This window comes from Gossypium hirsutum, chromosome A10 (genome assembly GCF_007990345.1).
Source record: "Gossypium hirsutum isolate 1008001.06 chromosome A10, Gossypium_hirsutum_v2.1, whole genome shotgun sequence".
NCBI classification, from domain to species: domain Eukaryota; kingdom Viridiplantae; phylum Streptophyta; class Magnoliopsida; order Malvales; family Malvaceae; genus Gossypium; species Gossypium hirsutum.
Window position 1 is genome coordinate 118,055,844 of NC_053433.1, and position 25,082 is coordinate 118,080,925.

The following is a 25,082-nucleotide window of genomic DNA, read 5'->3' on the forward strand; positions in this document are numbered from 1 at the left end:
GTAAGTATAAAAATTTGTGATATGGATGTGTTCATGTATGAAAAGAGATGACTATAAGTTAAAAAAAAAAGTTTATGTTGTGACAAGCTCATCCAAGTATGTTGGTGATTATATAATGCTATGTGCTCAACATATTTGATTAAGTGAATATGATAAGCAAATTTACTTAAATAGATGGAACGTGTGTATGTACATCTGCTTGAATAAGTGAAATTAGTATGTTCATATGATAGAATCTTATGTTTAATTGTTAAATTAAAGATAATAAGATATTTTGTTTTATGTCTAAACCATGAATATTATAATAGTATGAAAATTGAATTGGAAGTCAAATTGAGTAGAACGCAGGAATGAGTACTTTCGTTCAGTGATATGTGATGAATTGACGGAAAAGACCATGGTTTGACCATGGCAACATGTGAACATGTGATTATGTGATTCCGTGTAAGACCATAGCTGGGCTATGGCATCGGTAAGTGATATGTGATTTCGTGTAAGACCATAGTTGGGCTATGGCATCGGTATGTGATTTGTGATTACGTGTAAGACCATAGTTGGACTATGGCATCGAGAAAACGAAGTACTCAATTCCGTAAGACGTCCTCTAATTTGGCAAATGTCGGTAAGTAAAATAGAAGCAAAGTATTGGAATTTAATTAGATATTAACGTTGAGCTTGAGTAAGTAAATTCGTTGTGTGAAATTGTGAGTGACAGAAAACATTTGTAATAAATAGATGTGTTAATTTGCTTGGAATGAATTACGTGGTTATGATGGTATTACATTGATGATGAATACAAAATCATATATATATATGTATCTATGAGAGCAAGTTGAAAGATTTATGACTTCACCATCACCCCCTTATCAGTATTGTTCTATGACGAAAATTATCTTGATGAGACAGATATGTTTTTCAACTGAGTTAATTCTAATAGTATAGAAATAAATACTAAAATGTTTGAGTGAAAATGTATTGATTATGAGTTGAAACTCATAAAGGTATGGATCAAAGAATAAAACATTTTTTTTATTGATGAATGTTATAATTATACAAGCATATGAGTTATGATATTTGGATTATGATGCTATATAGAAATTTTGATTGTGAATTAGTGATTTGAGTTAGAATTTTGTGTTGAGAACAAAAGTGATTAAAAGCAAATGTTTATTAAATGCTTTGAGAATGTGAACTTAGTAATGAATTGGCTATTTGTGGTGGTATGTGTTATGTTCATTTATGTGTAAGATAAATTTGAGGCTTTACTACACTCACCCCCATATTAGTAAAATGTTACAATGAAATTTGTGAGATTTTGGTTGAATAAGCTTACGAGTGTAGTGTTACAGAAATTCGTGTACGAGAGAATAATAATGTGGTCGGAAAAGTGAATGAATTAGAAAATGAGGACAATATAAAAAGAGAGAAATATTTGATAGTTCTGAAAACTACTCAGGTTATCAAAATGGATATCATTCTATATGGATTGTAATTTTTCGATACTTTGTGTAGCTTCAGATGCTGAAATATCGCTATCCTGATTTTCTTATGAATCTATGTGATTATCTGTAAAAGATATGAAAATCCAAAATCATGTGTGAATTTGAAATATACTGTGGAAGTAAATCATTAACCTACCATCTGGTAAGATTTTCGGGGACGAAAATCCCTAAAGGGGGGAGAGTTGTAATAGCCCGATTTTAGGCTTAGTCGGAACAGTGGTTTCGGGACCACAAATCCGACGAAAAAAAAAATGTAATGGCTTGAATTTTCAGAGGTGTCGGAACGGTGATTCGAGATCACTAAATTCGACAAATTGGTAGAAAATATTATTAATTTAGTAAGTATAAGTTAAATATGAAGTTAGGAAAATTTTTGAAATAGTGAATAGTGCACTAGAAATAAATATTAAATAATTAGAATCGAAATGAGGTATCAAGACCTCGGGGATTTTAAACTGAGCCATAAATATTTTTATAAATATTTATGGAGTGTTAAAAAGTTAGTATTAAAGTTTCGTTAAGAAATTTTAAAGTTCCGATAATTAATTGAACAAAAAGGACTAAATTGTAACAAATGCAAAATTTTGAGAAATGATTAAATAGCTTAAATGATAAAAGGAAGAGGGCTTAAAAGGCAAATAGACCCAAGGTCTATTTGGGCTGGACGGCAGAGGCATGAAATCAGCAAGAAAGTAAGGAGAATTAAGGGCAAAATTGGAAAATTGCAAAATTTGCTTAATAAAGTTAGGACCCAAGTGGAATTATCTAGATTTCTCTTCATTTTTCTGAATTCTCATCAGCTAAAACACCATGGAAGGGCTTCTTCAAGCTGGTTCTTCATATTTTTATTACAAGTAAGTTCAATTCTTGACTATTTCTTGAAATTTTTGTATTTTTATGACTTTTACAACTAGGCCCACTTGTTAAATCTATTAGTTTTTGATTTTATGAAAGAAGTTGAAAGTTGATATGAATATGTGCTGGAAGTATATGATGATTTAGCATGAAATTAGAGCTTTAAATTGTTCATATGCTGATTTTATTGAAAGAATTGAATAGAAAGTGAATGTTTGGGACCTAATAGTAAAAGAGTTTGAAGATAGAGTTATATGTGGAAATTCTGAATTTCAATAGTTGTGTAACAACTTATAATGTCTAGTAAAGTACTAATTGAGAAAATTAGATTAATTGAGGGGTTAATTGAGAAAGGACCGAATTGTATAAACTGTGAAATTTGGGGCAAAATGGAAATCAACATTTTGCACTAAAGCAGTTTTGGACAGCAGCAGTAGTGTAACTTTGAAAAATCACCAAAAATTGTAGAGATTGAATTAGAGGATGAATAAAATATGAAACTAAAGCTTATTGAGTCTAGTTTCTTATAAAAGAAATGATGTGAGCAATGGAATTGTAAATCATGAGATATAATAGATTTTGTGAGACAAGGTCAGAATGAATTCGGGTTCCCCTATTCTGACTTTGGAAAATCATTAAAAATTGTACAAAAATGATTATGAGTTATAGTTTATATGGTTAGAATCCTTAATGAGTCTATTTTTAGAAGAAACAAGCTAAAACATCATCCGAATTCTGTACAATGAGATAATTAATTTTTAGTGAAGAGTGGTCGGAACTGTCAGACAGCGAAACAGGGGAAAATTTAAAGAATAAACTGTACTATTTGGCTGAACCAAAAATTATGAAAATTTTATGGTATGAAGATATGTGAGTCTAGTTTCAGGGAAAATTAACGGATCTTAATTTGGAGCTCTGTAGCTCCGGATAAAAATAATTTAGTGACTCTGACTCGGATAAACAGCTTTGAATATACATGTTAGTGAATATTGAAATTATGATTAATATTGTTTAAGTGTGTTATACACATTAAGGATGTGGAATGGAGAGGAGGAGGAGGAAAATTGGGAAATATATGAATGATTCGTGTATAGATGGTCATATGTTTGATTATAACTCATAAACGATGAAATATGAATGATGCTTATTTTTGTGCATTATTGGTCATGGTTTAAGCTCATGTGTGAAAATAAAGTTTCATAGTATGTGTGTATGGTATATTCAGTATATGATTTGGCATGAAATAATACCATGAATGGTTTATGAATTAACACATGTTGGTAAGCCTGATATATGAATAAATGATCAAATTGAGCGGAACGCCGGATTTGAGTACTTCTGATCAAATGACAAAGTGATAAGTGGTAGCTTTAGCTACACTTATCTGATCAAGTGACAAGTGGAAAGTGATAAGTAATAGCTTCGGCTATACTTATCTGATCAAGTGACAAAGTGATAAGTGATAGCTTCGGCTACACTTATCTGATCAAGTGACAAGTGAAAAGTGATAAGTGATAGCTTCGGCTATACTTATCTGATCAAGAGACAAAGTGATAAGTGATAGCTTTAGCTACACTTATCTGATCAAGAGACAAAGTGATAAGTGGCTACACTTGTCTGATCAAGAAACAAAGTGATAAGTGGCTACACTTATCTGATCAAGAAACAAAGTGATAGGTGGCTACACTTATCTGATCAGGGACAAGTGATAAGTGATCACACGTAAGACCATAGTTATACTATGGCAAAGTGAAAGTGAAGTACTCAATTTTCCGTGACCGTTCCCTAATTTGATTAAGGATGGTAAGTGACAAATGGGCCCAAAAGAATTAAAGTAAATGGATAAGTGGTAGTGTATTTATATCAGGACGATGTTGTTATTCAAACTAAGGTGATATTTTCATTGCTAAATTGAGAATTTCATAAATGTGTTATTGAATGGTATAATCAATAAACATTGAGTTAAATGGTAAATACGTATTAGTTTTGAATTTGATGTCATTGAATTGTACGTGAATTAAATGGAAATTGCTAGTGATATGATTTAAATTATGAGCATGAGAAATTGCGAATTGAATGAAATGGAAATGAAGCATTAAATTGCATGAGTATGTATCGGGTCTCGCAGGCCCTAATTATTATGATTATAATATTTTGAGGATATATTGTGAAAAGTTATAGAAACATGTTAATTATTTTGAAAGTTTTAATTTTGATGAAATTTTATAACTCGGTTAAATACGTTTACAAGTGTATGTGTTTTGGTAATGCCTCGTACCCTATTCCGGTGTTGGATACGGGTAAGGGGTGTTACACTTTTCATATCATCACTTGAACCAGTCTAGTCACTATCAGTATAGCCTTTCAACTTCAAACTTTCAGCTTTATTGAATAACACACCATAGACAAGAGTGCTTTTGATGTACCTTAGCACTCTCTTTGCTACTTGAAAATGCTGGACATTACAGCAATGCGTAAACCTTGATAACATACTCACAGCAAACAAGATATCTGGCCTAGTTGCTGTCAAATATAACAAGCAGCCAACTAGGCTCCTGCAGGTAGACTCATTGACTGGTTCATGATCTCCTTGGCTTGACAGCTTCATTCCAACAGCAATAGGAGTGCTCGTTGGCTTACAATTCTCCATTGAGAATTTGGACAAAACCTTCAAGGCAAATGTTCTCTGTCCCAAGAAGATTTTTCCTTCTGTTTGGCGCACCTCCATTCCCAAAAAATATGTCATTAGCCCCAAGTTAGACATCTCAAACATGTCCTTCATTTTGGCTTTGAATTCAGCCAACATGTCTTGATCTTCTCCAGTCACCAAAAGGTCATCGACATAGAGGGATACAATAAGCTATTTTTCAGCTTCATTCTTCTTGACATATAGAGTTAGCTTACTAACACTTCTGTTAAATCCCAAACTGACCAAGTAACTGTCAGTTCGAGCATACTAGGCTCTAGGAGCCTGTTTCAGGCCATATTATGCCTTCTTAAGCCTGTACACCATTTGTTGTTTGCCAGACACAATGAAGCCTTGAGGCAGATCAATGTATATCTCTTCTTCAAGGAAGCCATTTAGGAATGCAGACTTCACATCAAGCTGGTGGATTTTCCACTGCATCTAAGCTGCCAAAGCAACCAGTAGCCTGATGGTGTCTAGCCTGGCTATTGGTGCAAATGTTTCCAGGTAGTTCAAGCCATATTTCTGGCTGAATCCTTTAACTACAAGCCTGGCTTTCAGTTTGTTCAAGCTCCCATCAGCATTTTTCTTGGCTCGATAGACCCATTTTACTCCAATAACCTTCCTCTTGGCTGGTCTAGGAATCAATTCCCATGTCTGGTTCTTCTCAATCATGGCAATTTCATCAAACATTGCCTGTTTCCAGCCTTCATCAGCTTCAGCTTATTCAAAACTGCATAACTCCACTATGGCAACTTGAGCTCTTTCATAAATTTCAGCCAAAGGTCTAGTGCCTCTGACTGGCATGTCATCAATGTCCATTTCAGGACTAATTTGATTAAGTTCAGCATGATCAACCATTAGCTCTTCAGAAACAGCCTCTGACTCATTCTTCTCCTAATTCCAGCATCCTTTTTCATCGAAGATCACATCTCTGCTTACTTGAATTTTGTTTGTTAAAGGGTCCAAAATCCTATAGCACTTCTTGACCATACTATACCCGGCTAAAATACTAGGAATGGCTATTTTGGACAACTTATCCCTCTTTACAGTTGGTATTTGGTTGTAACATAGGCAACCAAAGACTTTCATATGAGCCAATGATGGCTTGAACCCGAACCAGGCCTCAAAAGGTGTCTTGTGAGCAAGTGCTTTGGTTGGAAGCCTATTCTGAATGTAGACAGCAATATTGACAGCTTCAGCCCACATGGTCTTGGGCAAATTCTTTTCAAACAATAAACATCTGGCCATATCCATTAAGCTCCTATTCTTCCTTTCACTTACACCATTTTGTTGAGGTGTATAAGTGTTGGTGAGCTGGCGTCTAATGCCAACTTCATCACAAAAGGTATTAAACCCGGATAAAGTATACTCTATTCCATTATCAGACCTAAGGGTCTTGAGTTTACAGCCTGTTTCAATTTCTGCTGCAGCTTTAAATTTTTGGAATATTGAAAGTACTTCATACTTATTCCGGAAAAAATATGCTCAACAATACTTGGAGTAATCATCAATAAATAAAATAAAGTATCTGCTTCCATTCAATGATTCAGTTTTCATGGGGCCACACACATCTGTGTGTACAAGCTGCAGCTTCTCAGAGGCTCTCCATGCTTGATTGGTAGGAAATGGCGATCTTGCTTGTTTTCCCAATTGACAGATTTTACATACCTCTTCTTCCTCAACAGAGTTGGTGAAGTTTTTAACCAAGTCTTCACTGATCATCTGAGTCATTGATCTGAAGTTGGTATGCCCAAGCCTTTGGTGCCAAAGCTTGGAATCTTCTGTAGAGGCAATGCAGGATGAGTGTAGGTCACTTGGCCAGCTGACTTCAAAGCATTTATCGGTCATAGTGACTGACATGAACTTGGATCTATTTGGATCACTTATCTGGCATTCTTCAGATTTGAACACAACAGAATAACCTTTCTCAAGCAATTGAGCAATGCTGAGAAGATTTCTGTCAATCTCAGGCACTAGCAGCACATTTGGAATGACTTTATTGCCTGTAGGAGTGCATATCACCACATCTCATTTTCCTTCAGCTTTTATGAACAATCCATTACCAACTTTCACTTTGGTCTTGTAGCTTCTATCCAAAGTCTTAAAGATGGTTGCATCAGGTGACATGTGGTTAGTGCAGCCACTGTCCAAGAACCAGTCTTTTGTACCTTTCTTCTGGCCAGCTGAGCATGAAACAGCAAAAACCTGCTCTTCATGGTCACTACTGTCTTCAGCTACTTGAGCTTCAGCATTTTTGTATTGTGCTTGGTTTTGGCCAGGTCTGCCTCTTTCTTTGCAGACCCTTTCAACATGGCCCTTCTTTTTGCAGTGTTGACACACAGCATCTGGCCTGAACCAGCATCTGGTCTCTAGATGACCAGGTTTTTTACAAAATCTGCAGAGTCGATCTCCTCCTCTTGCAACATCAGGCTTAGGCCTATTTTTCCAGTTCTTCTTGCCTTTATAGGCTGAGGAACTTGAAGCAGACTTGGTTTTAGCTTGGAAAGCACCCTCTTGATGCTCTTCCATCCCGCTAGCTCTCCTTTGCTCCTAAGTATAGAGGGCATTAATGAGCTCAGTTAAAGAGATGATTGCTAGGTCTCTTGAATCCTCTAAGGAGGATATTTTTGCTTCATACCTTTTTGGTAAGGTAGAGAGCACTTTCTCCACAATCCTTGCCTCATCAAATTGCTCACCAAGGAGCCTTATGCTATTAACTACAGCCATGATTCTGTTAGAATACTTCTTGACAGTTTCTTATTCCTTCATCTTCAAATTCTTGAAATCCCTTCTTAAGTTCAAGAGCTGCTGCTGCCTTGTCTTCTCTGTGCCTTGAAACTCCTCCTTGAGTTTTTCCCAGGCTTGTTTTGGTGTTTCACAAACCATGATTCTAGTAAAAATTACATCAGAAACACAATTCTGAATGTATGACATGGCCTTGTGCTTTTTACTTTTTTTTTCAGAGTACTGCTTCATTTGAGTCACTATTGGATTTGCTCTTAATGGTTTTGGTTCAACATCTGAGTTAACCACCTCCCATAGATCAAATGCCTGGAGGTAGGTTCTCAACTTGACTATCCAAATGTGATATCCTTCTCTATTAAAAACTGGAGGTGCAGCTGGTGAGAAGCTTGATGAAACCATCAGTATGTGATCCAACTATAACAGGTCCACTAAGATAAGGGCTCTAGATACCAATTGTTGGTGTTAGACACACTTTAACCGGATAAAGTAAGAACTTCAATCTGGACTTTAACAGCAATGTATTATACCCGGATAAAGAATGAAGGAAAAATGCTTGGAATTCAAGCTTTGAGCTACTGCCAGGAATGGAGAACAGAATTTAGAAGGCAAAGAAAGATGGAGCATATGGAAAGAAAATCTTATTATTTTATTCAAAAAGAAACTTTGGCTCAAAGCCATTACATATACCAAACATTGGGTGGTCAAAAACAATAAATTCATCACCTAAACATTACCTAACTCCACTAGTTACATAGGGACTAGATGATTTTGCTTGTAAACATAAACAAAGTTGGCGATCAGCCCTATCACCATCAAATTACATCAAACATAAACTAAACTAAGTTCAAAATGAACTAGAACACAAAATATGGACTAAACAAACTAAACCATGAAAACTGAAACAGTAGCATGATTCTTTATTTGGTTAACTCATATTTTAACCGAATAACTTATGCTTTGTGATTAACTCCTTATCTGCATGAGCTGTATATCCACCTTTGTTGCTGCATGTGTTGCATGGGAACTAACTTCAACACTTTGACAAAATCACCATACTCATTACGAACCATCGCAACAAAGCTAGAGACCCGAGCAGTGTGACCGATGGCGGCATCAACGTTACATTCAACCAAGCCAGCTGACGGAGGAGACCAAACGGTAGTAGCTGAAATAGGAGCCAAAGACAATCTCTTGAGCCGACCATAGGCACTCCTCGAGGCTGCCCAATCCTGCATGAAACGGGCAGCAAAAGAAACAACCTGTTGCGAAGGCACAAAAGAAGCTTTCCGGACAGCAGAGTTACGAAAATACCAAAGGCTCCAAAGCGTGACGGCCACCTTCTCCAGTCGGTCAACATCTGAACCCAGCAGCAAAATACAAAGCCAGTCAAACAGGGAGGCTCGGGGCATCAATATTCACCAAAGACCAGACCAAAGCAGCAAGCGGACACCCAAGAAACACATGATTGATCTCTTCATTTCTCCCGCAGCGAACACAGTCGACAAGGACCGCAGAACCCTTTTCTGTTAACCTACACCAAACCGGCAAAAAATTCCGCAGACAACACCATATAAAGTCTTTAACCTTAGGCGGTAGAGACGAGTTCCACTACCTCAGCCATAGTCCCTCCACTTGCTGTGAACTGTAAGTTTATAGTCATACTTCACCGTATAAGTACCTCGACGATCAAATTGTCATATTCATCGATCGAGCATAGAAAAGGAACTTAAGGTAATCGTAGTACACGCGAGGCATCAGAAGGGGTTAACAAACCATCAATAAGCGAAACATCCCACCCCTTACCATCGTCTCTAATATATTTTATCTTTTTATATTATTAAAAATATTTATATATTTTTACAAATTTAAATACTAATTTTACTAATTTTCAAATTTTAATATTATTTTATCTTCCATATCGATTTTACTATTCATATTCGAGATTCGTAGCTGGATCTTCCAACGATCTTATCTTTGATGTTGAACTTATATTCTATATTTTACAGTACAATCTAATTACATCCCATACTAGTTGGTTTTTTTTGGCTTAATGCATACTTTAGCCTTTGAAGTATATCACTTTTCTTAACGTTCTCAATTTAGTCCCTAATATTGTCGGACATTTTGGTTTCAATCCTTTGCACGTTAAAAGAAATTGGGATACCATCTAATCATATGTTGCCACATGTCATACAATAATATCCTTATGATGTCGTCATCTAAAGAAACTTTAAAAATATTTAAAAATTATAAAAAATACAAAAAAATATTTAAAATTATTAAAAAATTAAAAAAATTATACAAACATAAAACTACAATTTATATAAATATAAAAATTAAAAACAAATTAAAAATTAATATTTTTAAAGTTTTATAAATCACATTTAATAGAGTTTGAACATGAACGCATTGTTTATCACTTACAATAATTTTTTTTATAATTCAATTAATCAACATTTATGATTAGTAGATCTTTTTATGTGATGAATTTGAATATTTTTTAGTTATTTAAACTAAACATCCTTTTAAAAAACAACGATCTCATATTCAAGTTCTATTAATTATGATTTATAAATTTCAAAAATATTAAAATTTCTAATATATATTAAAAGTTTTAGTAATTTTTTAAATTGTTTTTTCAGTTTTATAATTTCATTTTTTTTCTATTTTTAATTATTTTTGTAATTATTAAATAAATTTTTGTAATTTTATATATTTTTTCATTTTTTAATATTTTAAAAGTTTTTCGGATGATACATCACAATGATGTCAGCGCATGATACATGGAAGCTTGACTAAATATCCAACTGTTAGTTTTTAACCAATTAAACTGGTATTGGAGATTGAACTTGAAGTGGACCAAAAAATTTTCAAGGATGAAAGTGAGAAAAGTGTAACATTTTAGGGATTAAAGCGTGCATTACATATTTTTTTTAAAATTTATCCTCTAAACAGTGATAAATATAGTTTGATAGAATGCACGCTGTTTTGTGTTGAAAATGTTGTTTTCGTGAAATTGTTTCTGCTGAAACAAAGTCTTCCATGGAGAATGATGAAAGATTTGGTCCAACTATCTAAACCTTTTCTTTTATTATTATATTCTGAAAAAGCATAACGAATAGTAACCGACCACTTCTAATTTAATATAAACTAATCAAGTTTAGCTCTCAATATCTCATTTATCAGCAGCCTGGCCTATGAAATTGACTCTATTATTATTATTTTAACTTCCATTTGCTGATGGAAAAACAAGAGAGCAAAATTTAAGTTGGTGATTGGCGAGCTGGCATGTTTCATGTGCTCTAATAATGATGATTAGTGCGGTCAATCTAATACCAATTAGCAAAATCACAAAGGAAAACTAACTAATTACTCCATTTTTTGTGTATCTCCTTTGACTAGGAATGTCTGAATTCCACTAGCATTGGTGGAATTGGCTGCCCAATTTTGAAGTCAGTTTACAATCCATAAATCCAATGGAAGAAGAATTATGTTTGATTTATATTAAGAGTTTAATTGTATTTTATTTTATTTAAAAATAAATAAATAAATTTATATATATTAAATAAAATAATAATTTAATAAAAAAATACAATTTAACTCTTATCATAAAAATTTCTTCCTATACATTTTATTACATATATCAACACTTACTCGAAACAGACAAGAACTAATCTATTTGATAATTTTAGTACAAAAAATACAATTTAACTCTTCTCACAAAAATTTCTTCCATGCATTTCCTTACATAAATGTCAACACATGCTCGAAACAGACAAGAAACGGCCCCAAAATATGCTCATGGTGGACCCTTTCTTTTTCACCTACTTTCATCACCAAGGCCAAGCTTACATTTTTGTCAATATAGCCGTTACAAGGCACCCTCTCTTCCATTTATTCACATTCTCTCTCTATCAAGAAATCCGTGCCTTTCTTTAGACCCCGCTCCTCTCTTTCTATATCCATACCTTCGCTCTGTCTCTCACACTCGTACAGGCACAGAGGAGCATAGAGTTCAAGAAATGGTCCTTATTACAATGGCTCCTTCAATGCATGAATTTTCAGCTCCTTTACTGTCATCTGCCACAAGCAGTAGAAGCTGCAGCATTAGCAGCACAAGCAGTGAAGCTGATGATAATAGCCCACCCACATCTCATCGTTTTGAGCTTCGAGATGTCGCCACCACATATGAATTTTCATGTAAATCATTGGCAGTGCTGTCCGGGCATATTGGTTCAGTTTCTTGCTTGGCTTTATGTGGGGAATTCATCTTAAGTGCATCACAAGGCAAGGACATTATAGTGTGGCAACAACCTGATTTGAGGCAGTTCACAAAGTTCGGCCAAGGTGATGGCTCGGTGAAAGCGCTTGTGGCTGTAGGCAATAAGGTTTTTACTGCACATCAAGATAGTAAAATCAGGGTATGGAAGGTGTCAACAAGCTCGGAGAACGTCTTTAAGCTGATCAACACACTTCCTACTACTAAAGACTATTTGGGAAAGTTCATGAAGCAAAGCAATTATGTCCAAACTCGTCGGCATCACAAGCGATTATGGATTGAACACGCAGACAGTATTTCTTGTTTAGCAGTGTATAATGGGTTAGTTTATTCAGGTTCATGGGATAAAACACTTAAAGTATGGAGGATATCTGATTTGAAATGTTTAGAATCCATTAAAGCACATGATGATGCTATCAATAGCTTAGTTGCTTGTAAAGGAATTGTGTATTCAGCATCTGCAGATGGGAAAATAAAAGCTTGGGGAAAACATGGGAACACCTCTCATTCATTGCAAGGGATTTTAGAGGGTCATAAAGATGTTTCATTGAATTCAGTCACTGTTTCAGAGGATGGAAAATGGGTCTATGGAGGTGGTTCAGATGGGTATATTATGGGGTGGGAAGGGAATGCCAATTTTATTAGTTGGAAATTAGTGAGTGAGACTAAAGCACACCATATGGCTGTTTTGTGTATGTGCCTGATGGGAGAGGTTTTGTGCAGTGGTTCAGCTGATAAAACCATAGGTATTTGGAAGCGAGAGGCTTATGGTAAACTTTGTAAAATTGGGGTCATTAATGGTCATCAAGGACCAATCAAATGTTTGCAGGCATCACCCTGTAATGTTGGCAATGGTTTCTTGCTCTATAGTGGAGGCCTTGACAAAACAGTAAGAGTCTGGTGGGTGCCCAAGAGGTTTGCTATATAAGTTAATCAATTTTTTTTTTTTTGTAATGAAGTACTGCTTCCTGTTTTAATCGTTTGCAGTGGTTCAATAGTTTATTTGTTGTTAATTAGTTTTGTTTGAACTTAAGAACATAGGAAAAATCTTTTATTGAGGCTTTGAGAAGATATGGTTTAGGGGTTCATGTTTTAATGTGCAGTTTCTTAGGGTATATTTGTCAGTGATCGACTTTTTGTCTTATTGTTTTCATACAGATTTTTGAATTCTTGTGAATTGTAATTAGTCATTTGGGAAAAGAAAAAAATAAAGAATGTAATAGTTTACTTTATTTGTTCAATGATTGAGAATAATAGCAGCTTTGTTTTGCTTAATGAAGAATTAACTTTTGTTGTCTGAATCATGTGTTTGCTAATTAAGGACAAAGAAATCAGGTATTAAGCAATAATTCGCGGTTATTACATGATTGATGATTGTGTTAGGCAGAAATTAGTTAATTGAATCAGGGACAAACTTAATCTTAATCAAGTGATGATTTTACTTGTGAAGTTGCTACCATTGCATTTCTTACAAACATCTTAATATGCCATTAACAAAGCAATCTTTGCCTTATCATAGACATCAAGTGTTTTGGTGTTTTCCAACTTCTCTTCAGTGTAAGCATGTCCTTTACTTTGGACTAGAATGTAGAGGAATCATGCTCTAAGTGTCTTTAAACTTGTTTATTAATATCATAAAGGCTGTTTAGAATGTTGAAAAGCATGTATAATAATAACAAGATAACACTGTTGTGTACGTGTAACTAGTAAATTAACAACAAAATAACACTGTTGTGTAAGTGTAACCAGTAAATTAATAACAAAATAACACTTCTATTGGCAGAGCTTTGTCTCATGGACATAATTATGGACCAAAACAAAAATGTCTATATGGATCACAAAGTATATGTATGAACTTCCCAGACTCTTCTGAAAAATCAGGGGAAGGTTCACTATTATCTGGTATGCTCTATGCTGTGGCACCAATTGCACAAAAAGGAACCACCATCCCCTACTTATGAGACAATAAATGAAGTAAAAGATGTTCATGGCTTGATGGATGGAGAATCTTCAAACAAATAAAAATTAGCCAGCAAAAACGGCTACTCGCGCACAAAGCTAACCCTCTTGTTAGATTTTGTGTTCCTCCAGTAATGATTTCCTTGATTATCATCCTGTTGAAACCTGGAGCTTTTGTAGTCAGGTGTATACTGGTGAAAACCTTCCCTCTTCCGGGAACCAGAATGCCATGGTCCCCCGCTGCTGCTACTTCTGTAGTCCAACTTTCTCGATCCAACATCATGATTACCCCCTGCTTTCCAACCCCATGAATTTCCATCACAACCTGCATTGTGCTGAACACAGCTACGTTCCCATAAATTATTCCTATTCGGCAACTCCTTAGCATCTTGCCGGTTCCTTCCCCATGAAGTTCGTTTGAAGTCTCCCCATCCATCATCCATCTTCGAGTCAATGCCTTTATATCTATGACCCCAAGAATTGTTTCCAGTATTCCAATCCCTAGACCCATAATCTCCCCATGAGTTATGCTTTCCACTTTCATTGCCCTGAGTAATGCTACTCTCCCAAGGATTATTACCATTCCTTGCGTCATCAACTTTAAGAACCAAATGGCCCCAGCTTATAAAATCCTTTGCACTACCCTGAGTAACATTGTTACTTTCCCAAGGATTATCATCAACCTTAGAGGGGATCGTGTTACGCTCTTCTGTTGGAGCAGATGAAAGGTTCCTTGTTATCTTGTTTTCATGCTCTACCACGCTATCTTCTTCTACCTCAGTGGGAGGAGCAAAATATTCTCGTTCTAATTCCCTTATTAATTCAGGGTCAACATAAGGATTCCAATTTATTTCTTCGATATAAGCATTCGGATCAGGAGCAGAAATGTCACATGAGAAGCCATTGATTTTTGCCCAATACTGGCTTTTTGCATTACGAAATGCTTCTTCTCCAGCTGAATCATCCCAGTTGAGCACATTATTGTCGTGGCTAGTGAAGTTCTTGGCATCCACTATCTTCCGCCACGACACTTTACCAACTAGAGTGCAGAATTTCTTTTCCCACAAAGGCACGCCATCATTAGAAAACTCTATGAGGAAAAAAAACATAATCAGCATAGAATCGCACACCACCATTTTATATATATAATTTGTTAAAACATGAATAAACAAATGTTAGTTCTTAGACAATGTGGATAGTTAAATCAAACTAGCAACCAGTAAGAAATTAGGAATAACATTTAAGTCGTTTATCATATAAGTAGGTTCACCAAGAATAAACATACAGAAATAATTGATGGTTATATACAACAATATTCCAAGAATACACCAACTTGTGAAAGAAAGGAAACTTTTTTTTTCATCTACAAATTAACAGTCATCAAAATTTGTTCACTCTTTAAAAGCATGTGCCTCTGATTCTGTGCTGTGTGAAGTGAATGTGAGATCTTTTGAATCAACACAATCGTAACATTATTTTGTAAAACTCAAATGAATGCAAGATAAAGAGAATTGTGTACAAGAAATTAGATTGATTGGAAATGATAGCGGCAGTACCAGAAAAAGAAGATTCAGGGACATGGTACGAAGAGGGATATTTAGGAGCTATATCTTGGCTGTAAAATCGTCGGGGTCGTCGATTTCTCCAATTGCCCATCTCTCCTCCAAACCCTAAACCCAAAAAATTGTTTTTATGGTTTCAATTAAGGGGGGAAGATTAGAAGAGAAGCTTTTAGGGGATAAAATATAAATAAACCAAAAAGGAATGTTTTTGGAGAAACTAAAAGTGAAAGTGAAAAATGAGAAGTATAGCGATTGTGTTTCTGGAATTTGAGTTTTGAGTTTGATAGTTATCTGTAAGTAAGACGGAGATTTATGGTTCCAGAGCGCGCGACGGGCCGGAGGAATGGAACTTATTATTATTTATTTTACGATATTTATTTATTTCTTTCTTTCCTTACAAATGACAACACCAAGTACTACCACCATAGGCTATAGCTATGCTTTCTTTCTGAGCGGCTGTTTATTTTTATACTTGCATTCTTATAATTTTATGTAATAAACTTATATAATAACAAAGTGTGGATTAAACCTTAGTTTAATTGACATTTGTTGTAATATATAGTATAACCGAAATTTTAATGGGGTTAAATGGCAATCCCAACTTATGGTGCCTTTAAACTCAATACTAATGGATGATGGCTTTGGTTATTCCAACATCAAAGATGTTGAGTCTAGCATTAAAAATCAAGATGGAATTGGGGTTAGAACTAGAAAGTCCCATAGACATATACCGATTCATTACTAGTAATTGTGGGATATTTAGAGATTGACTCTCCTTAGCACATCAAATGAATATTTCTCACTTGAAGATTGAGGTCAATGTTGAGATTATGATGGAAATCATTAATAATACTTTGTCTAACATGTTTCTCTCCACTTTTGTTAATGAAATTGCAAGTCGCTTGTGTTTAGATTTATTTGCGCCTCATGCCTCACTCATATGTATATATATAGGGAAGGAAATTAGTGTGCTGATAGGATAGCTGATTTAGTGAGCCATTTTCAAGAGCTTAATTCTAGTGTTACAAGACACAAATTAAAGTTCATTACCATGATAACAAAACATTTTATAAAGTAACTTATTAAATGAGACTCATTTGATTCTTATGAATTAGCTTGATTCATGAAATCCATGAAAAATCTTAGTAGTCCAATGAAACACTCCAAAAAAAAAACTAAGATTAGCAAGGTAATTAATGTAAATTATTGAAATTTTCCTTTTAGATAAAGAAAAAAGGAAGTTGAGTGTCCCGACTGTAGGTAAATATATATTATAGTCCAATTTAGAGATTGAATATTGAATGATAGTAAGAACTGTATACAGCAAAAAAGAAAAGAAAAGAAATGCTTATTTACACATTTCAGATTGGACCACAAAGAAATGATAGATCAGTAGCTTTGTGAGCTAAACTAGTGGTTCCATAAAAGATTTCATGTTGTTCACATCTTCCTTTGATTCTGCATACTTTTGTGGTTTAAAAAGCTTCCACATCCCAACCGGATGCCGCCCTTGAATGGCAGCACCTTCAGCAAACCTCCCAAACATCTTCTCGCATTCCGGATATGGTTTGACATACAAATTATAGAATCTAAGCCTACTTGGCTTTATCAAACTCTTCAATCCCACATCAAATTCTAGTGCTCCTTGCGATCTCAAATACTCCAAGACATTGTATCGAGGAAGGATCTGTTTGTCGAAATTGGCACCCAAATATTCCGGAACTTCAACTAAGCAACCAACTTTATAATTCATCGTTTTCACCAAGAAGTCTATTTTCTTCTCAATCTCTTCTACTTCATATAAAATCAATCTCGGTTCTTTCCATAGGATCTTAAATGCTTCTCTATGAATTAACCCCTGTTTGCACAAGCAATCAACTCTAAGCTTTACTTCAAACCCAGCTCTAAATTCACCTTCGCTAAAAATCTTGTCTTTAATGGGAGCTCGGCATTTCAAAGTTTTTAACAATCCCAAACACCTTGACATTTCCCCTAATTCCATGCTCAAAACTCTTGGATCTTTTATGATTTCATCCCTAATCATATTTTCACTAAAACCCAGTTCCAAAAACTCACCAAGCAATGGCTTCAACCTATTGTCGACGTCAAATCCTAAAACCTCAGGAAACAAATGAAAAACCCTTTCAATACCATATCTTGAAATCCTAATTCCTTCCAAAAACCCAATCTTTTCACAAAGATCATCTTCCTTCATCATGATTATCCGAGGAAACCTTTCTAAAACCCTAGTCAAAACCCCATCATTAAATCCTAAATCTTTCAAAACACCAACACGGTTCAAAAACAAATCCGGGTCGATCCGAAATCGCCTAGAAAGTGCCAAAACATTGCAGATCCCTACTGGGGAAATACCCAAGTTCCCAAATTTGGAAATCCCAATTTGCCATTTCTTCAAAAAGTTCGAATCCAAGACTGCCGGACAGTCAAATAACAAAGAAATAAACGAAGGCTGAGGAATTTTAAAAGATAAAAGAATGTTCAGAGAGTTCTGGATGTCATGGACATTAGAACGATTAAGTAAAAACTGGTTTTTTGCAAGAAAAGAATGGAGTTGAGTTGGTGGAAAACCGTACCTTTGAAGGAGATTGGCAAGAGAAATTTGATTCCTGAATTGGGAAGTTTTGGGGGAAACTGTGGAAAAGAATTGGGTTGATGACAACCGGTAGAAAAGACTAGCTTTAGTTAAGGAACTGATAACCATGGCTTTTCCTACCCGAAAAATTCAGTTCTTTTCAAATTAAAAGCAAATAACACATTAAAAGCACAACCCGAAGCTCGAAATCTTTAATATAATGATACTAGTAAAGATGGCAAATTTAAGCTAAGATCAAACTACTAACTAGTACTAATTTGGGGATAACATGAAAATCACTTATCGTACCGGGGATATTTAGGAGCAGTATCTTGGCGGTAAAATCATCGGGCCCGTCGATTTCTCCATATGCCAATCTATCCAAACCCTAACCCCACCCCCAACCCAATTAAAAAAAAGCTTTTACGCTTCCAATTAAGAGGAAGGATTAGAAGTCCAGCTTTTAGGGGCTAAATAGAAAACCCCAACCTTCAAAATCTGCCAAAATTTCATTGGCATTCAAAGATTTATTTGCTTTAATTTATTATATATGTTTAGATTGGAGTTCTAAAATTTTCTAAGTCATTTTGATTTCATCATATCTCTTTGATCCAGACCATTTTGTGTTACTTTAGCATGTTTAAGACATTTCGAGGGTTTAACAAATTTAAATTTAAATCGTTAAAATTGTGTTGGATTGAGTTGTAATTTTGATTGGATCAAATTTTTGAGTTCGAATTTGAATTTATTTGATAAAATGATAAACAGAACATGCAAAAACATAAACATAATATTTATACATTCATTCATTCATCCATTCTTTCCTTGATGCATGTGCATACATATTTATTGAATATTAAATGGAATTAGCAATAGTATAATAGTAATTAAGATACAGAGAGACAAAAATTGGCACATATGATCAAGAATTAGAAAGAAACTTTACTACCTACCTACACATTTTCAACTGTACAAAAAACAAGGGTTTGTGCTAGCATTGATTGATTTACTGAATTGATGCGATGAGATAGAACGAATCAAACAAGCCCAGTCCTTAAAATTTGTTTAGAAGATGCTAAAAGATTGTCAAGAACAGCGTTTGGTGACTCACTTTTGCCAATAATCATCTCTACTTCTTCAACTAATCCGATAATCGTTTCTTGTTGGAAACGACAGGCATTCTCCTTGAATAAGTTCAACCACACTGACTTTGACAATGCCTGTAACTCGCTCACGGGATGGATGGCGATACATGAAACAGCAGACCTGTAATCGTTTTTCTCCAGCTTCATGCAAAACCTTTCTTTTATCAAAGGCAGAGGAGGAATTCTTTTGTCCCTAGCCATCTCCTCCCAAGTTGTTTCCAATAGCTCCACCTGAATAATAGTAATAATATTAACAGCTCTCAATAATCATCTAGAATATAGTATGTTCATGGCAAAGATACCATAGAGGCCCGTATACTTGAGCCGGATTGTATTTTGCACTCTCTACTCAAAAAACAGGCAAACTAGTCCATATACATTAGATTAAACAGCAAATTGGTCATTAATGCTAAATTTTTTATCCATTTGTACTGTTAACAATTGGAATGGTTGACGGAGTAACCAAACAGTGACATTTGACATGCCACGTGTACCTCATAGTAACATGCATGAACTAATTTTTAACAGTAAAAATGGATGAAATTTTTAACAGAAATATCAAATTGCTCTTTGATCTAATGCATAGGGCCCATTTTTTTTAGTAGAGGAGGTAAAATACAATCTGACTCCTAATACAGAGGTCTCCATGGTACTTTTACTGCAAAGGCTCTTATAAAATACCTTTCCAGCTCGAGCAGCATCCAGTATCATGCGGAGATGACGTTTTGCGTTGAAATGAAATCCATCGCGCAACATCCTTCCATACACATGCTCGAACTCATCCCAGCTATTCCGTTGAACACATGCGTCTAACATGATATTGAATGTATAACTATCAGCTACCACTCCATTCAAATCATTACATTTGCTGCTCATTTCATTTGCATCTTTGGACATCTTCTGGAACAGTTCTTTAGCTTCATCAAATAATCCATGATCCAAATAAGCTTTCAGCATGATATTACAAGTGACAAGATTTGGAGAGCAATATTTCTGCATTTGGTTGAAGATGTATGCTCCATTTTCAATGTTTCCACTATCTAGACATGCTTGAATTAAACCAGTATAAGTTACCACCAGTGGTTTGTTAGCAACCTTGCATATTTTCTCAATCTGCAAAAGAAAAGCAAATGTTTTAGTTAACAGACCCCGCCTTGACATTTTATTGCATATTCATTGAAGGTAGGTTGAAGGCTTCTATTAAGCAGATATGGCAAAAAAGATCTAAATCTCCTTTTCAGCTCATATGAATTAGAACATATTTTAAATCATATTTGTTGCAAGCAGACCCTGACTGTTTTCAATGGTAAATTTCATAAAGCTCCTAAATAGTCATAAGTAACTTTTCAAGAATAAATGTGGACGGCCTGAGCTGAGCTTACTTCAAATACTAATTTGCATAAAAGGAACCAGTTAACAAAATATATTAAAAATTAAAAATATACCTGCATCAGTGCTTCCTGGCACCTTCCGGCACTACAAAGACAGCGAGCAAGGTCATAATAAAGAGCGGCAGAACCTACAATTCCTCGTTTTTCCATAACTTGAACAACTGATACAGCCTCATCTATCCTATCTTCCTTCCAAAGGGTATTTACAAGAACTGAAAACAAACCAAAGTCAGCTTCCACAACAGATATGATATGAACCTTTGGAATTAGACATGAATCAAGATACCTATTGGAACAAAGAGAAAGAAAGATAACATAAATACCTCTATATGTCAAAGCATTTGGTATAGAAGATTTATCCATTTTCCTGAAAAACTCATGGACCAAGTTGTATTTGCCACATTCAAACATCACCTGTGCAAAGCAAAACACTTTGTAGTATTTTATCCATATATAAAATCCATTTGACAGCATCATATTACAAATTTCAGCATCAGACATGATAGGCCAGACTTGCAATGATATGATACTAAAGAATGTAGTCAAGACATGTCATGTTAGAAACCCTTTCCTGCAACAAAACACTGCTATTCCATACACAATATCTATCCTCACTAGTAAGAGTTCTTAAGAAAAAGTTGTTTGATGACATTTGATGTTATTTTCAAGAAACCTCAAAACATTGAAGGTCCTTCACTTGCAACTTAAGAAAAGTACACACTCATCCAACATGCTACCATGATTAGCATTACTTCATAAATAAAATGAAAATACAAAAACCGGAATCTGGCATGAAAGCAAGCTTTATAAACACACCTCCATTACAAGTCCATATGTAGTAGTGGAGGGCAGTAGATGCTGTTGCTTTAACTGCTGCAAAACCCAAAACGCCCCCTCCCACTGTTTCCGCCTAGCACAGGCATTTAGGACCTGCAAACACAAGAAAAATATGAACATTCTTTACAAGCACCAATAATCCAGCATAAAAGATCAAACAAAAGATAATAATCAATTTTTAAAGATAATAGCATTTAGGCATGCTAATATGCATTACTCACCGCATTGTAAACCACGATATCAGGCTCCAATCTTGGGTCCCACTTTCCAAGTGGCCCTGTCTTGAATTTCTTCTTGGGAGGAGATCGCATGCTATCAATAACATCAAAAAGTTCTGTCATATGCCCAGCTTGCCCAAGAGTGACAGCAATGGAATGATAAGCAACTATGTCCGGATATGAAGCCATTTGTTGCTGAATTGGGGAAGAAGAAAAGGACATCAACAAAACCTTTCCCCTTTAAATCAAACTAAAGTTCATTTCATGAGCCATAAAATTGAGAATTGAAGTGTATTACCTGCATTGAACGAAATAAGTTAAGAGCTTCCACAGGTCTCCTTGCTTTCCCAAGTACATCAAGTGCGGTTGTGTAAATATGTCTGCACCATAAAGATATATCTAGTTAAGAAGCATATTCCCTATGGTTTTCTTTTCTTCAAACTATAAACCATGGGATTCAAAAAACTCAAGCAATGAATTTTTGGGGTAGGAACAACTTGTAAAAGTTAAAGGAGAAAGAATGAACAGGTAGCACTACCTTTCCAATAAATAAGAAGTTCCAAGTATTCTTAGGATATAGAACATTTCAAATTATTTCAATATTTCAGAACATAACTGCTAAGATCAGAAGTTTATGATTACACCTTATAAGGATTTGTCTTGATAGAGGTTACCTAGCGAACTTTATGCAAGTAGAAGATATGCATTAAAAAGAGTAAAATACTACTTAGTGCAGAGAAAGGAAAGGTTAAAATTTCCTCAAGTGGATATAGACATATACATGCCTCCTTTGAATCAAACACGCTCAATCATAACTTTATTGAGTCAAATCTTCTTACAGCATAACTGTTTCTAAGGACATAAGCTCATGTATAAGAGAAAATACGGGGATTTGGTGAGGAAAAATACCTGAGCCTGTGAGATTTGAAGCGCTCACGGACTTCAAGCCATTCAATGACTTGAAGTACCCGTCTCCAATTCCCTAGTTTACCCAATACCTGGATCACCCTTAATATACAATAGTCTGAAAATTTTATTTTTGCACTACGCATCATCTTAGAAAACATCCACTCAGGCATATCAATGTCTGCACCATTCAACCTGTTAAAAATGAACTACTTAAAGAAGAATGAGAACATTATAAAACCTGACCAAAATACAAAATATTGGAACTCATAATTAACCAGAAAAAAAGAAATGGAAATAATCCATAACAAAATAAATTCACTTAGAAATATCCTAGGTACAATAAATGAACTTGACAATCAAGATTCGGCAATAAGCAATGAAGGTCATATGAGATGTCTGTAGCTTTAGCATGTTTTAACTTCAGATATCAACTTGGAAGATCCTTTCTTTCCTATCAAAACAAAAACTATATAAATCCATTTAAGCAAATATTGATAGATGCTCCCTCGTCTAAAGGCTTCTGGTTCCATTTAAAACATTTTAATCAATTCAAACAAACAGGTACTACGATTAACTATAAACGGTGGGTGGCAAATAGTTCATAAAAAGTTAGCAATGTTCAAAATTAGATAGATGAAAACAAAGGGTGTAGCTTTCACCTAGCAGTGGATGTAAAATGTTAATCATAATTTCATATCAACAACATCCAAATTCCAAAAGTAAGGAAGGAAATTTGCAGATAAGAAGAAAAAGGATTGTAGAGTACATACGACTTTGCTAATGTTTGAATTCTCTCCTCCATTTCCATCTTTGAAACTCGTGGCTTATTAACAATGTCATTGGATTCTTCAAAGTTCTTGAAGGCAACTCTTTCAATCTTCAAATCATCATCTTCCCCTTCCTCAACAAACCCCTTTCTGCTTCTAGTTCTTCTTATTCCTTCATTTTTCGACTTTACTTCATTGTACTTAAAGACTTTAGACATCTTTACTTCCTTAGAAAACCCTCCAAATTTTATCAAATTCACATTATCTTTATAACTCTCTGATTTTGAATCACATTTGCGTCTATTACATAGTAACAAAGTTGTAATTAGAAAACAAAACACAAATAACATTCTGAAGAGAATGAAAAGACTAGCAAAACAAATAGAATAAGTACTTACAACTTAGCTGATTCTTTTGTTCTTTCTTCTGTTTGCATTCGTGAAACTTGTGGATTACCTCTCAGCGCCTTCACATCATCATCTTCACTTTTTACAAGCAATGCCTTTTTGCTTCTAGCTCTAACAGCTCCTTCACTCTTCATTTTCACATCATCATGTTCAACAATTTTGGACATATTTTCATTCTCCTCAAAATTTCTACTTGACTTACCTCTATTTGATTTAAAAGATTGCTTCTTCTCCCTCACAGACTCCATAGTCTTCAAATACTCGTCGAAAGACGGCTTAAATTCGAACTCTTTCTCGAGAACCCCTCCGCCGGAATTAACCACTCTTAAAGCAAACTTCCGTTTTTTCTTGCTTGGATTCTTTGACCATAAAGCAACCCGGCTTGTTGGTCTCCAGCAACTGAAGAACCCACTTGTAGGAAACGGTTTCGGGCTAGAAAATGAAGTGTAAATTCCATTGCTTTCAAAACTAAAGATACCCATTCGGTTTTGAGCACTCACCATAACCATGAATTAAAAGCTCTCACTTTTAGCTAACTGCTGCTTGCTATCTGCTAAGTCCGAGAAGAGATAAAAATAAATAAAATGTATATCATGTTAGTATAAAATTAAAGAAATGTTGGGGAAGATGATGCAAAAGCTTGAACTCGAAGAAGATTAGAGATATTTGGGCTGAAGAAGACAGAAACAAGTCTTTTAGAGTCTGTGTTGAGTTATTTGGGCTAATGGCAAATGCATTTGGATCTGACCTTCGATTGTAAATCAATGGTAAAAACACCTTTTAAGTATCTCCTAGTTTTGATATTGAGCAAACTAGTCCATTTAAAAAAAATTGGAACAATTTAATCCGTATCAATTTATGAAGTGAGCAGCTAAGGGCAATTTTTCATGAATTATACATAATTTTCATCGGTATAATAATAAATTTAACCTTTGATGTTTACACAGTCTGTCAATTTGATCTTGATTTAACATTTTAACCCAAAATATTTACTCATTCTATCAATTTAATCTTAATTTAATAAATTTAACCTGCAACATCTATATATTCTATTAAATTAGGACTAAATTAATAGAACATTTAAATTTTAATGGATAAAATTATTATTTTCAATCAAAATCAGATATAATTGACGGAAAAACATATTAATTATCTTTATTTATTCACTTTCTAAATTGATAAGTATCAAATTGCTATAATTTTTTTGATAGGGACAAAAAGGTG

General features: G+C 34.7%; 4 protein-coding genes across 5 annotated transcripts; 1 reads left to right on the forward strand and 3 right to left on the reverse strand.

The window, feature by feature from the left end:
* The first annotated feature begins 11,692 nt into the window (after positions 1-11,692).
* On the forward strand, positions 11,693-13,302 carry LOC107936337 (protein JINGUBANG). The gene has a single exon (XM_016869040.2). The coding sequence runs from the start codon at positions 11,814-11,816 to the stop codon at positions 12,996-12,998; it is 1,185 nt and encodes a 394-aa protein (XP_016724529.1). The 5' UTR covers positions 11,693-11,813; the 3' UTR covers positions 12,999-13,302.
* Positions 13,303-13,801: 499 nt separating this feature from the next.
* On the reverse strand, positions 13,802-16,025 carry LOC107936331 (uncharacterized). Its single transcript, XM_016869035.2, has 2 exons — positions 15,586-16,025; positions 13,802-15,119 (listed from the first exon to the last, which is right to left on the reverse strand). The coding sequence occupies exons 1-2, from the start codon at positions 15,683-15,685 to the stop codon at positions 14,113-14,115; spliced, it is 1,107 nt and encodes a 368-aa protein (XP_016724524.1). The 5' UTR covers positions 15,686-16,025; the 3' UTR covers positions 13,802-14,112.
* An 812-nt stretch (positions 16,026-16,837) lies between these two features.
* LOC107936327 (transcription termination factor MTERF15, mitochondrial) lies at positions 16,838-18,491 on the reverse strand. Its single transcript, XM_016869026.2, has one exon. The coding sequence runs from the start codon at positions 18,311-18,313 to the stop codon at positions 16,997-16,999; it is 1,317 nt and encodes a 438-aa protein (XP_016724515.1). The 5' UTR covers positions 18,314-18,491; the 3' UTR covers positions 16,838-16,996.
* Positions 18,492-19,029: 538 nt separating this feature from the next.
* Positions 19,030-24,558, reverse strand: LOC107936372 (pentatricopeptide repeat-containing protein At1g30610, chloroplastic). Of its 2 annotated transcripts, XM_016869092.2 has the most exons (11): positions 24,359-24,541; positions 23,850-24,290; positions 23,455-23,751; positions 22,685-22,876; positions 22,074-22,155; positions 21,779-21,970; positions 21,537-21,650; positions 21,044-21,134; positions 20,775-20,932; positions 20,011-20,442; positions 19,030-19,560 (listed from the first exon to the last, which is right to left on the reverse strand). In XM_016869092.2, the coding sequence occupies exons 2-11, from the start codon at positions 24,104-24,106 to the stop codon at positions 19,222-19,224; spliced, it is 2,154 nt and encodes a 717-aa protein (XP_016724581.1). In that variant the 5' UTR covers positions 24,107-24,290; positions 24,359-24,541; the 3' UTR covers positions 19,030-19,221. The 2 variants fall into 2 exon arrangements, with proteins under 2 accessions (XP_016724581.1, XP_016724580.1); XM_016869091.2 differs by having other exon boundaries at positions 23,850-24,558.
* Between the last annotated feature and the right edge of the window lie 524 nt (positions 24,559-25,082).